Source organism: Cyrtonyx montezumae, unplaced genomic scaffold (assembly GCF_038088225.1).
Source record: "Cyrtonyx montezumae isolate F1298 unplaced genomic scaffold, pur_monq_1.0 scaffold_3, whole genome shotgun sequence".
Classification (NCBI taxonomy): domain Eukaryota; kingdom Metazoa; phylum Chordata; class Aves; order Galliformes; family Odontophoridae; genus Cyrtonyx; species Cyrtonyx montezumae.
The window spans coordinates 72675386-72689726 of NW_027072034.1; the positions used below are offsets into that span (position 1 = coordinate 72675386).

At 44.7% G+C, this 14341-nt stretch overlaps 1 protein-coding gene across 1 annotated transcript; it reads left to right on the plus strand.

The window, feature by feature from the left end:
- Positions 1 to 1868: 1868 nt before the first annotated feature.
- On the plus strand, positions 1869 to 11967 carry STYXL2 (serine/threonine/tyrosine interacting like 2). Its single transcript, XM_065741872.1, has 6 exons — positions 1869 to 1914; positions 2504 to 2636; positions 4716 to 4810; positions 5501 to 5732; positions 6664 to 6881; positions 8360 to 11967. The coding sequence occupies exons 2-6, from the start codon at positions 2524 to 2526 to the stop codon at positions 11182 to 11184; spliced, it is 3483 nt and encodes a 1160-aa protein (XP_065597944.1). The 5' UTR covers positions 1869 to 1914; positions 2504 to 2523; the 3' UTR covers positions 11185 to 11967.
- The last annotated feature ends 2374 nt before the right edge of the window (positions 11968 to 14341 follow it).

Genomic DNA, 14341 nt, shown 5'->3' on the forward strand with positions numbered 1-14341 from the left:
TGAGGAAGAGAGGGACATTTGGAGTGGCGGTGATTGTCTTCCCAAGGAACCGCTATGTATGCTGAGCCCTAATTTCTTGGGAGTGGCTGTACGCCTGCCTGCCCGTGGGAAGAAACAAATGAATTCCTGGCTTGGGTTTGCCTGTGCATGCAGCTTTTACAGTACTTAGTGTACTGCCATTGTCCCAGCTCATGAGTTTTTGCACTCTTACCATCATGACTCCCTTACCCCACCTGAAGAGCATGAGCCGGCGATTGTGTGGTGCTGAGCTGCCTGCCAGGGTTAAACCTTTACTCTGGAGAATGAAAGGAAGGCAGAAGGCAGCTATGGCAAACGCCTGATGTTACATTTAACTGAGTGCAGCAGCTGGCCAGCACACTTTTATACTCTTTGCAGCCAGTGGGCACCTGGGATATCTCCACAGGCAGTAAGTAAATACGTTGGCACTGTGATGGATAATGCCCTGTTGTTCAGAGACTTAGCTAGATAAATGTTTTCTAGGTTCCATAGACAGCATATGCTTCAGCACCTCAGTACATACATAAATCTGATATTCAGCAGCTCCTTTAGATCCCCTTTATTTACCACTCTTGTTTGTTAGGGGTATTTGGACACTTAAATCCTGATACTTTTTCCTGACGGTTCTCTTTTGAGGGCCTCTGGAGTTTTTGATAAATGTGAGAGAGTTTTTATTGGATGTCTATGGTGTATGTGCTCCTGAAACTCCATTCTCCAATAATATGGGATCCCACAAGCAAACTTCTTTAGATCACTCCCTGCCTCAGTTAGCAGCAATTAACATGAACACACGTGGCGCTACATTTGAGAAGTGCCTAAAACTTGCATTGCCCAGAGAAGACAGCTGTTGGATCAACTAATTCTTCCTCTTTTGGTACATTAGGATCTGTTCAAACCTGTAATCCAAAATGCATTTCCCCTTGGTGTGACTCCCTGGAATCAATATATTGCATTTTCTTGTTCCCGCCTGCCTGGCCCAGTAAATGGATAAAGACAAGTCTAGGCTATGAGTACAAAACTCAGGTGCCCACTTCATGGCTCTTCCCTATTGCCACACAGTATCCCTGATTGGGGATGCAGCCCTCAGCTAAGAAGTACAGGGCAGATGCATGCCCTGCACAGCACATCACAGCAGCACAGAGAGCTGTGCCATAAGAAAGGTCAGTATCCTTTTACATGTCCTTTCTTGTTCATTTTATGTTTACGAAAGGAGTCAATGGTGGGATATCACTGCATGACTCAGAACTGGAGCCATCCACACTGTAAATAGCATTTCCAGCTCTCACAGTGTTCTCCCCCACCAGCCGGTCTGGCAAGCTTTGCTGGGAGACAGCAAGTCCAGAATGGAGGTTTCCTCAATGAAGTGGCCTCAGAGGAAGATGCAGTGCACCTCAAGTGCTAGCTCATCCAGAAGTGAAATGCCACTCACTTCTGATGAGCTCGGGCTAGCTCACCCCAAACAAGGACATCAGGGGGTCTCTGTGGTGTTTCAGGTTGTGCTCGGTGAGGTCTCAGTCACCTGGAGGCTCCCACCAGGTGAGGCCCAGCCTTGGTGGCTCTGGTCTCTTCTCTGGGTGCCTCCTGCAAGGAGGAAACACACAGGGGGATAGGTCCCGCAGCCGGGAAGGAGTTAAGTGTCCGAGCAGCTGCCGCCTGTGAGGTACTGAATTCCTCCCCATGCAGCCCAGCAGCCAGCACAGGGCAGGCTATATTTAGAGGGCTGATAAAGGCTTGGAAACGACAGTTGTCCTGCCCCTCGATGAAGAAGGCACGGGGAGAGAGGGGGCCAGCGAGTTTCTCTCTCTCATACAGCTCCCTGCCAGGTTTCCTGTCCCGCTCTCAGGGCTCCTTCGCTGTGCCCCATCAGGGACGTAGCCCTTCATCCAGGCACAGGCGGTAAGTGCCATTTCCTTGCTCTCTGCCTCCTTGCTGCCCTGTCAGCTCGCTGCTCCCACCCAGGGAGGTGGTAGTGGCTGTGTTTTCAAGCTCCAGGCCAAGCAATGGCCTTTCCAGGTGAGCATGGCTGCCTCCCAGCAAAGGGCTACAAGGACAAAGTCCTGAGAGTTGAGGCTAGCTGAACCCATGGCTTTGGCTTGGAGCTGGTGGAGTGTTTTATGCTGGGGAGGTGAGGTCTCGTGTTTCTTTCGCTGACGCTCTCTGCTGTCCCGGCCTGGCAGCATACAGCTCCGTCCAGAGACCACGCACAGGGGGGAGATAGAGTTTCTACCCCGCCAGCCTTCCTCCTGGCCCCCTGCATGCCTACTCACGGGCAAGGAAGGCACCAGTGCTGCTGGGCACCAGCCAGGAAGCAGCACGAGGACACGGGATCAGCAGGTGCCCTGGCAGAGAAGCCATTACACAGCTCCTTGCACCACCACCTTGCTTGGGAAGATATGTGAACCCTTCCACCCGCCCTGTGGCCAGGGTTCACCACCAGCCTGGTGCTGCCTGTAACAGCACTGTGTTGCATATTCCTCCCTTCCAGTGGACCCCCCCTCAGCTGCCATGGCCAGCAGCGGGGATTCAGACAGCGAGCAAGTGGTGCCCGATGAAGAGAAGGAGGGCCCAGACGTGAAGGAGGTGCAGGCCCACTACCTGCGCAGCCCCTCGCCCAGCCGGTGAGTGTGTATGATGGCACATTGCCTTTCCCTTCTTCTCTCCAAAAGCACGTAGCCCATTTTTTTATGCCCACTATAAGGATCTGTGGATGTTTTATGTCCACGTGGGTCCTTCTTTTTTTCCCCAAGAGAGACTGAAGATCTTTGGGTTTGGTTGAGAGCCATCCTTAGCTGCAGGCTTTGGGTATCAAACAGGAGGCTGTCACTGAGCAAGCATTGAATTACTGCATGTTAAAAAAGCTTGATTTACACCTAAAACAAGGAAAAAAGTCATAGAATCATAGAATCACCAAGGTTGGAAACAACCTCCAAGATAATCCAGTCCACCTACCACCAATATCGCCCACTAAACCACATTCCTTAGTACCACATCTGAGTAACCCCTCTGTACTCCTTTCCTAAAGGAAAATGCTCTGCAGGACTTTCTGTATGCTTTGAGATGCTTTAGCTGAAGGCAGGGAGGAGGAATCTGTTTGAAAAAATCTGCCCCAGTGACCCTTTGAAGCAGGAAGCTGTGAAATGTTTCACGTTAGGACCCTCAGCTGTGGGACACTGCAGAAAAAAGTAGGCAGAATGCTTATTTCATTTAACTTCTTGAATAATTGTTTAGGAAGCACACTGAGCTCATATAAAGTAAAATTCCCTTCCCTCTCATTTTTTCCCCTCCCTTCCAGGACCTCACCACTGTTTCAGAGAATAAATGTTTCCTAATTCCCAACCTGAACCTCCCCTGGTGCAACTTGAGACCATTTGCTCTCATCCTATCACTGCTACCTGGGAGAAGCTGACTCCCACCTCTCCACAACCTCTTTTCAGGCAGGTGTAGAGTGCAATATGTCTCCCCTGAGCCTCCTCTTATTCAGACTAAATAATTCCAGTTCCCTCAGCTAGTCCCCATAAGACTTGTGCTCCAGAACCATCACCAGCTTTATTACTCTTCTCTGAGGCTCCAGGGCCTTGATGTCTTTCTTACAGTGAGGGCCCCACAAATGAACACACTGCTTGAGGTGTGGCCTCACCAGTGCTGAGTACAGGGGGACGATCACTTCCCTGCTTCTGCTGGCTGCACTATACAAACCAGGATGCCTTCCTGGCCACCTAGGCACACTGCTGGCTCATACTAGGTTCATTCCTTCCACACAGTCTTCCAGCCACTCTTCCCAAGCCTGTAGTGTTGCCTGGGGTTGCTGTGGCCAAAGTGCAGGACCTGGCACTTGGCCTTGTTGATCTTCATCCCATTGGTCTCAGCCCAGTGATCCAGCCTGTCCAGATCCCTCTGTAGTGTCTTTGTACCCTCAGGCAGATTGATGTCAATATTTTGATTTAGACGTTGTGTTGAGGGTCATGGTTTAGTGAGAACTACTGGTTGTAGGTGTTTGGACTGGATGATCTTGTAAGTCTTTTCCAACCTTGGTGATTCTATGATTCTGTGCTTCCTCCAAACTTGGTATCATCTGCAATTTACTGAGGGTGCTCAATCCCCTTGTCCAGGTCATCACTAAAGAATATTAAACAGAACAGACCCCTATACTGACTCCTGAGGAACACTAGTGACCAGTTTCAATGTTAATGCTTGTATGGCAACTTGTCATAACTCAGAAGATGCTTACAGACAATTAGGTAACAGAAAACAAATGGCATTTTTGTATCATAATTCGTTTTGAATTAATAGGACAACATTAATTTCTGTCTGTTGAGGTGAGAGCTATTTTTAAGATTGTTCCTTTTGATCCATCCCTCTTCCTGTCTCAAACCAGACATTTCTCTGCCCAATACCTTCCCCACTGGCCTATTCTTCTGTACTCCCAGCTGACTGAAGCTCTTCTCCCTTAGGACCCTTTTTATATCCTGCAAACACTGGATAGAAAGGTGTATTCAAAGCCTTTAACACTCCTCTGGAGAGCAGTGTGAGGGCTTGGTAAGAATTGGGCTCTCCTTCTATCAGCAGTAGATTCTTTTTGCTCTGGTTTCCTCTTGCTGTCCTCTAGAATGGGTATAAAGGTTAATGGGATCATGGGTCATGGAGATGGGATCCCATCAGAGGACATTTGCCTAATAGGAAGTGTGGTTGGTTGGCAGGTATTCGATGATTTCGGACGCTGATACAGAGAGCATATTCATGGAGCCTATCCATCTGTCATCTGCTGTGGCTGCCAAACAAATAATCAGTGAAGGTAAGAGGAGGAAATGTAAAAGAAGTATGTACATAGTAGAGACTTGAGTTGCAATTGTTTTGCGTTTTTCATTCAGAGACCTCAAAAAGACAAAAGAGCCTTTATGAGCAAACCACACCTGAGGCAGAGGTGCAAACCACAAAGAAATTATAGAATCACAGAATCACTAGGGTTGGAAAAGACTTCTAAAATAATGTAGTCCAACCATCTACCCACACCCACCATGCCCACTAACCATGTCCCTCAGTGCCAAATCTCCAGGGTTCTTCAACACCTCCAGGGACAGTGTTCATTTCCTCATCATCTCTGGGCAGCAAATAACAATATACAGAAAGATTTGGTGACTTTGAAGTTGTGGACTGAATCTGTGGCAGAATCATGTACAACAGTGGTGGAAATGCTAGTTGCTAGTTGCTTGCTGCAACAGTGTTGTCTTCCATTCTTTTGGGGCTAGAAGGACTGTACACTTTATCTCCCAAGCCATTGTGTCTCTGTACTGAGAGGATGGTGTACCCATTATAATGACCTGCAGGCTATTAGATAAGCATGTATGTGCATGCATTGCAGACAGGATGGTGTGTGGCCACTGGGAAAAAAAAATCCACAAGGGTTATCTCGGGAACAAAGAATGCCAGGTTGTGTATTTGGTTTGTTTTTACATGATTTTAGTTAATTGTCAGTTTGTTCCAGAACTAAAGACAAAGCACATCAAGGTAGATGCAGTGTGTCCCAAGATGTTAGAGTCTGCACAGCAGTTGATGGTGGAAGACCTGTACAACCGAGTTAAGGAAAAGATTGATGACACCAGCTTGTTTAACACTCCATGTGTGATGGACTTGCAGCGGGCACTTGTAAAGGACAGGCTGGAGACTCCCAGAGATGCTGTGGATGAAGTCTGGCCTAATGTCTTCATAGCGGAAAAGTGAGTGACAACTTCTGTATCAAGTTGCATGAGATGGAACCACTGAAGGCATGCATTACATGCATCTAATACCTTTAATCCCTAGAAAGTCACAGTGATTTTTAGAGTATGAATCACAGAACCATAGAATCATTAAGGTTGGAAGAGGCCACTAAGATCACCCAATCCAGCCACTACCCCATCCCCACTGTGTGTCCACTGTCCATGTCCCTCAGTGCCACACCTACATGGTCTTGAATACCTCCAGTGACAGTGACTACACTCCCTCCTTGGGCAGACTGTTTCCATGCCTCACTGCTGTTTCTGAGCAAATTTGTGCCATCTGAATATATGTTCACATGTATGCTTGCATAGATTATGTGCTCGCAAAGATCTCTGTGTGCTGAGAAGTAAATATGTCTTAATCAGAATTCAGCTGTTTTCCTACGCTGTTTTAAAAATCCAGAAAATTTAGGAAAGGAAAATGAGCCCAAATTGAGCTCTTCTGAAATTGGGACTTAAGTCTTTCTTGTGTAAAAGAAAATTGAAAAAGAAATACCATAGCAAATGTTGAGTGGAAATAGTTAGGTCTCCTGTACCACTGAGACACCTGTACAGGTGACCAGCATAGAATTAGAAGGGGATATGGTTTAAAACATCAATTGTGGGGTGATAAAAATGGAGAAATAAGTAAATAGCATGAACCTAAGACAACAGGATGATGAAGTTGAAACAGAGCACGCAGCAGTACTGGTGAGTGCACATTTATCTTTTCCCAGTGAGTATTGTAGAGAAATAATTTCAGAACTCTCAAAGGACTTTGAGGTCTGAGGGGATCCCTGTGTTGGACAAGTGACACAGACTGGGAATTGGGTAGCTCTTGCAGCACACAGCTTCTTTCCCACCTGAAATAGGAACGCTGATATCTAACACCTTCTTTTCTTTTCTGAAGGAGTGTTGCAGTGAACAAAAGCCGTTTGAAGAGACTGGGCATCACGCATGTCTTGAACGCAGCTCATGGTACAGGCGTATACACAGGACCAGATTTCTACAACGGTCTGAATATCCAATACATGGGCATTGAAGTGGATGATTTTCCAGATATAGATATCTCCAAACACTTCCGTCCAGCTGCAGAGTTCCTGGATGAAGCACTGCTGACTTACAGGGGTAAGGAGAAAAGATTACACTACTTCAGAATGCTTGGGTATTAATGGGTGGAAGCGTTACTCTGATAAACAGCTGATGCCAAATGAAGATGGAGTTACACAAGACAGGTTGAGCCCATTTCAATAGCTCACCACTACGAGCAAGAGGAGGGACACTCTACTCCTCCACGTTCTTACTCATAACTCCCATTTATACCCTTGGCATATGACTGATGCCTACTTTGTGTAACTGTTGACTTCACCTCACTAAGACTGCAAATCCAACTGCCCTCCCAAACACAGGGCTAGTAAGCTGAACTAGGTCACCAGAGGGAACCAGCGACAACACAGGGAGACAGAAAGAGGAGTGAGATCTCCCCCTTTTGGTGAGCTGTTAGAAAGGCTTTACTGGCTGTTAAAACACTCGGAAGACAACTAGGGAGTTTGATACTAAGAAAGATGTAAAAGACATTTGGAAAGCGTAGGAATAGGTACATTAAGTAAATACCTATTGTAGCACATCAACAGTCAGGAAGGAGGTGTTTAAACTGGCTTCATTAAGTTTCAGTGCAAAGAGCACACTGATACATTGGAGTTTATCACACATCAGGGGACAACAATTTCAGTTGTTTGCAGGCTAGCAAAGCCTCATTTATTCTCTCTTTGTATTCTCAAGCTTTTCTTTAATTTGCTATAAAACTATATTTAAAAAAAAAAACAATATTTTCATGCCAGAGCTTAGGTTTTTTTGCACGAACGGTTACTGAGTGAACACTGTGAAATACAGCAGATCTGAACAGCTTTCACTGTTTACAGAACAGTGGATCACAAAGATTGGAGTTTCTGTGCCAGCTTATTGGAGTCAAAATCAGCTCTTTTCCACTAGTTGCTTGGTCCTCCTCTTCTGAGATACGCTCTGGCTCTGGCCTCCAGGCAGTCTACCTGTAATAGTTCCAGTGAGCCCTGCAGACAGCAGATATGGGTTCTGAAACAAAAATATGATTAAATTAATATAAAGTTATATTTAAGTCCTATTATGTTCCTAGTTGATATTATTTCTGTATCAACTCAATACCTTCCTGGAGGCCACTGCTAACATCTCCCTTTTCACATATGGGAAAACTGAAGCATGGAAAGCTTACACGTCTTATCCTGTGTCAGCCTGGGAGTCCAAAATACTGCATCATTCTTTTTCTAATACCCACTATAAACTTTTTGAATATTTGGGGAAATGAATTGTAGTGGAGAAAATATGAATGTTGTTTAGCTTGTCTTAAAATGTGCATGCCCATGGCTTTTGAAACAGATATAGTTTTTGTTCATATGTATCTAGACTTTTACTAAGACAAAGCTAGCAAAAAATATCTATTATTGATTTCAGTCACTGAAACATGTAATCCGTTTTTAACAGTATTCAGAGAATGCATTTGTGCTGCACATCAGAGCAACTTCTCTCTGTTTTAGGAAATAGCTAATTACTTCTGTGTTCAATGTCTGTAGGAAAAATCCTTGTCAGCAGTGAAATGGGGATCAGTCGCTCAGCTGTGCTGGTGGCTGCTTACCTGATGATCTATCACCATATGACCATTCTGGAGGCACTGATGACTCTGAGAAAGAAGCGTGCCATTTATCCTAATGATGGCTTCCTCAAGCAGCTAAGGGAGCTTAACGAGCAATTACTGGAGGAACGAGAATTGGAGCATACAGGAGATGAAGATGTCACTCCTAGTCAAAGTCCCGTCACCCACCTAGGGACATCTTCCCGGCTGTCTGGAGCTGGTGACTCTGAAAGCATCACAGGACCCAAAGCACACTCTATCACAGTAGAAGAGGAAGACAACAGCAGCATGCTAAGCAGTTTTATGAGCTCTTCATCAGTGGGAAAAACTAGCCGGGTTTCCAAACACTCCACCCTCATCAGTGAGGAGGAAGAGGAACAGTTATATGAGGAATGGAGAAAGAAACAGGGCCTGCTTGCAAAGGAATCAGCAACTGACCATGGAAAAAGGGTGTCCCCAAGGCTTCTGGCTCAGGAAGGAGAGCAATCTGAGGAAGATGTGGAACAGAGGATCCATGACTGGCAGCGCAGAAATGAGAAATACCAAATGGAGGGTCCACCCAGAGAGGAGGATGGAAATCCTAGCATGGGAGAAAGGCCTTACCGATCAAATGAATTTAGTGATGACGAGAGTGTGAGCAGTTTTGAGATCCGAACCCTAAAGCGCCAGTTGGAAGCCAGCAGCTTTAGCAGGATGAGGAGGAGCCGCACAGACTCTATGTCTTCAGAGAGCACCTGGGACATGTGGAACCAGAGGCTGATGGAGATCGAGAAGGAAGCTGTTCAGAGGTATCGTTCTAAAAATAAGATTGGTGGGGAGAGACAGTCCCCAGAAACAGGAAGAAAAGAAAGGGATGTGGATGAGGAAAGTGTGTTGTCAGACTGTAGCTCCTTTTATAATTTCTGCCACAAAAACAAAGACAAGTTGACTCCTCTAGAAAGGTGGAAGATCAAGAGGATCCAGTTTGGCTTTCACAAGAAGGATTTAGAATCATCATCATCTTCTGCACCATCTCCAGCAGAAGATGGCAGCCAGACTGGTGAGGAGGGGACTGAAGGGAAGAATTTGTCAGACGTTAACCTGAGTGCTTACCAGGCTTGGAAAATGAAGCGACAGAAGAAGGTGGGCTGTGAAAGCAAGGAGGAATTTGTGGAGTTTGCCAAAAGTGAAGATTCTGCTTCAGCTAAAAAGAAGCAGAGGCGCGTAGAGCTCCTTGAACGCTCAAAGAAAATTTTAGAAGAAAGCCAGTCCATGTGCAGCTGGGAGACAGACAGTACAATGAGTGGGAGTATCCCCTTGTCTGCTTTCTGGGCCTCAGCTCCTTCTGCGAATGGTGCTGAGGATGCAGCTTCTACACTGAGCATGAAGACAAACCATTCATCTTTATCACAGACCAGGAGCAGCACTGGGGCAACACAGCCAAATATTCCCCTTCCCAATCTCCCAGTTGGCCCAGGTGACACGATATCTATGGCAAGCATTCAGAACTGGATTGCTAACGTGGTCAATGAAACCATTGCTCAAAAGCAAAATGAGATCATGATGCTGTCCCGTCCATCGTCTGCAATGGCCTCCAGTGTAATGTCAGGAGACCTTGGCAGGCGTGTTGATGATGATAAGGTTTCCCTTCTGAGTTCTCAGTGTGGCTCATCTTTTTCTGCCTCTCATCTCTGTCAGCAGGATGTGCACAGGGCTGAGTCTCAGTCTGTCCTGTCTTGCAATACCTCCATGAATGCAAGGGCAGAAGGGACTCGTTCAAACATGAAGGCTATGCAAACGAGCAAACCACTGTACAGCCTCTTTGCTGATGATGTTGACCTAAAGAAACTCAGCAGGAAGGAGAAGGAGATGCAAATGGAAATGAGGGAGAAAATGTCAGATTACCAAATCGAAAAGGTGATGAGTGACAATAAACGCAGCACTCTATTTAAAAAAAAGGTGACCAAAGGAGAGGAAAATGAAATAGAAGATGAAGTAGAGAGTACAACAAACAACTACAGGCACCCACTGCAAGCAGATCTAGACGGATATGATACAATCTTTACTCTGTCCAGTCTATCTGCAAACCAAGGTGCACTGAAGTCAGAAGTACAGACTGATGTTACCAAGTGGCTTAGTAGCCTGAAAGCAGAAAAGCAATCCTCATATCATGATCAAAGTGAGAATTTCAGAGAGAAATACAGCAGATCATCCAAAGTTAGAGAGATGGATTCTGAAATGTCTAGTTACAAATTCTCCAGATCCCAAAGAGAAGAGCTTGACAGTTCTTCCTATGAGTCAAAAGGAGATTCACTGAGAACCATGTCAAGATTTTCTTCTGCTTCTGCAAAAGAGGACAAAAAGATGTATAAGTTCACAAGGTCGAGGGTCAGTGAGACAACAAGTTCAGGAGAAAAAAGCCCAGAACTGCACGATTTCAGCCAAACACCTGAACCGTCCTTTGACTCTGAATCCCCTGAATCTGCACAGAATCGAGTCAGATCTCATCTCGTGGAGGCGTGTGAAGAGGAGGCCATGTCAGACATGTCAGAATTTGGAGCCAAGAGAAAGTTCACCCAGAGCTTTTCGAAGTCTGAAGAGAATGGAAAGAAAGAGGCAAAAGTGGAACAAAGTGAAGAGAGATTTGCATCTAGACAGTTCTCTCAGTACAAGCGAAGCGTGCGTAAAGAGGAGGAAGAAGAATTGGATGATGATGCTATTATTGCTGCTTGGAGAAACCGACTAGAGGAAACTACTGCAAAGCTGCGTCGGAGAAAGGAAGAGTGACCAAGGATCAGATTAGAGGAACACAAGCACAGTCTCAGAGTCCCAGAATCACTCATCGTTATATTTCTGATAATCCTTTGTGGTTTGCAGGGCATTTCCTGCAGACAGTTCTTTTCTTAATCAAAAGCGATAAAGGGAAGAGGTCAAGTTTTGGAAGTGTTTGTGGTTTTTCAGAAAGAAGATGCTAACATTAAATGATCAATATAGGTAGGAACACAATGTTAGAAGCCAGGTGATGTTTCAGCTGCAAAGTAATGGCAGCACCTCCATTTGAAAAAACAATCATCACATTTTGATTATTTCAATTTCCTAGTTTTGCTAAAGACTGAGCATACATTTTTATAGGACTCTTTTTGGTCATAAAAGGCAGAAGCCAACAGCCTTTTCTAGGAACTTGAAGAATGTTCCTGTCTTAATCAATTTTACTTTATACCACTGAGAAGATGTTGCTAGAAAGGCTCCATTTTCTATTCCAGCCTTATGAATGTCTACAGAAATAAGGCTGTTCAGGAGAATACAGATACTGTCTTCTTTCACTGAGTAGAAGCAGAGAAGTCAAATACTGGAAAAAAGAAAATGCCTCCTTCTTTTTAGAAGTGTAAGGCAGTAACGAATGTATTCCTGTGGTACAGTATTTGCCTTTTAGATGGAACTACCTTTGCTTCATGGTTGGTTCCTGCTAATAACTCTGGGCCACCGAGGGATAATGCTACCATCAGTCTAAAATCTAATTTAGGATTCAGAGTTAGGGTGAAGATTAGTGTTAGTTTAGGCTGGGTTTCTGGAGCACTGGCTTTGATTTGTTGTTTGTATGCAGCTCAGCTGAGTCTGTGCTCTCTTGTCTATAGTCAGATTGTCATGTCTTGATTTTCAAGACAATTACCTTATTGGAAAAGAGTGATACACAAACTGACCTCGTAATAAGACAGCGTATAACTAGAGTTTTTGTAGAAGACACTGTGCAAAGACTTCTCTAATGTTTCAATCGAGTGTGGTGCTTTGAAGCTTGATTTAGGAGATGGGTTTAGTTGGCATGTTGCAACTCTTTGTCATCAGACAACATCTTCCACCTCTCTCTTATAAACATCTAGGCCAGTTTCTCTGAGTTTCTTCTCTGGAGTTCTTTGTTCCCTCTCCGGGCCCTCTGGCAGAGCCGAATGTAAAACAGCGACGAAGGGATGATGCAACAGCACAGCATCACTCTCTCGGAGAAAGTTGTCTTTCCTGTCTTGTCTCTCTCAGTGTAATGCTTAGGGCTCACTACACTGTTATGCTAGCACCTCTCGCTATTTTAATTGTGTAATACAGGCAGTAAGCTCCGCAGGGTCTAGTTTTTGTCCTTCTCTGTATGACGCCATGCACATCCACAGTGCTATCTAAATAATGGTTTCTAATAACAAAATGCAGGTGCCAATTTTCCTAAACTTAGAATCATTTATCTCGACTCTAACTCACTGATTAGACATTATCCCTGTTTCTCTGAAGATAAAGATGACTCTTTCTGACAGCCAGGACCAGGGCAAATGATAGCTACTTATTGTCAGGTGAATGTAGTCTCAAAATCAGGTGATTGAACAATAACAGAGCTAGAAAAATAAGAAGAACATATTTTACTTGTATCTTTTTTTTTCTTTCTTTTTTTTTTTTTTTTTTTTTTGAGTAAGCACAGATTTCATTTTTGAAGTACATAAGGAACATTGTCTTGTTAATGTTGCAGGCATTCAGAGGTGCTGCAAGGCTTACAGTGTGCTGCTCCTGCAATATAATACACGATACAATACAGTGCATCCCTTACCTCTGCATAGTTCACTGAGGTTTTTATTTAAAGTGGTGGCATTTTAGGCTTTGATCCACATTCTGAGATTTTACAGTGAATTTCTGCAATGTGCTAAAATAGGTATTTTTTGCTTCTCTTTCTCTCTGGTAAAGTTGCTCTGTGCAAAACAATGTGACGCTTATGCTTAACTGGAGCTTAATTTCAGTCTAGAAAAGGTCTTAAGTGCGAGCATCAGATCCATCCTGTGTCTTCTCACAACAGTAAGCAGTTTACTTCAGTTTTGACGGATCAAAGTGAAAGTGCACGACACGTTCGGGCAGTGAATCTGCTCTTTTACAAAGGCTGTTCCCTCTGAAAATCTCTCCTGCTTCCTAAGGCTGCTGCTGCTCTCGACAGAAACGCCTGTCCTCTGCAGGTACTGTAGGGGGCATCTCACACTGTAAAAGATGAGCACCGCACGGTGTAGTAATTGGTTTCATTTTGCACTGCACAGCGCAGCCTTTGTTTGGGTAGCATTTTGATTTAAACAGCAATCCAGGTCTGCCGCACAAATAAATTATTCAGGACCGAGGGGCTGAATATGGTTCTGTAACCAGCCTGAGCCAAACCATCCTGATAGCGAGTTTTGACCCTTCTGGGAAAGGGTTAAGTGGGTTCTGCTGACTCACTGAGGTAGGTGGCTTATTAGTTCCCTTGTCTAAAAGAGAGATAAAAATGGTTTGCTGGGGAGAAGCCGTCTAGGATGCTGGCTGAACAGTCATGAGGGAGAAGCCTTAGAAACAGCTGAACTTTATTTTCTTATTGCTTATATCCTTGTTAATAAAGCCAAACCCCCAAAGCAATAAGGGGGTGGGGATAATTTTGGACTCCGTTCAGTGTATGGCCTGTGCTTGAAAGTGAGCTGGGAAAGGCTCCAGCTCACAAGTATAAATTACATGAAATGGTGACATAAAGACCTTGCATGGTGAAAATATTAAAGCATTCAGTCATAAGACCAATAACCAGGAGAGACAGAAATGAAGGGGTTGAAGGGAGGCTAGAAAGTCAGGTTTTAAGATTAGATTTTAGAAGGAGATACAGAATCGGTGAAAGAGGAAAGGTCTGCACCAATTGCTTCGGGTGACCAGAGCCACAGAGAGAAGGCTTTTTCAGCAATGACACTAATCTGACATTAGACTAAAAGAGTAGGTAAGTATCCAGATTTATCTGGGAAGGATCTTTCGGCAAGTATGCACTGGGGCTGCTGTTTTTCTCAGCCTCACTTTGCTGCTGTAGGCAGGAAGGTGGTATTTTTTTTCTTTGGCATTGTTTAGTGGAAGGTGAGAGTGCAAGGAGCATCCATACAGTCAGTTAAGAATATAAACATAAGAACATCAGAAA

Excerpts from the sequence above, each read along its gene's own strand:
- STYXL2 (XM_065741872.1), top strand. The coding sequence starts at position 2,524 with ATGGCCAGCAGCGGGGATTCAGACAGCGAGCAAGTGGTGCCCGATGAA. Across the intron at positions 2,637-4,715 it reads CGCAGCCCCTCGCCCAGCCG|GTATTCGATGATTTCGGACG; the intron begins GTGAGTGTGTAT and ends GTTGGTTGGCAG. Across the intron at positions 6,882-8,359 it reads AGCACTGCTGACTTACAGGG|GAAAAATCCTTGTCAGCAGT; the intron begins GTAAGGAGAAAA and ends CAATGTCTGTAG.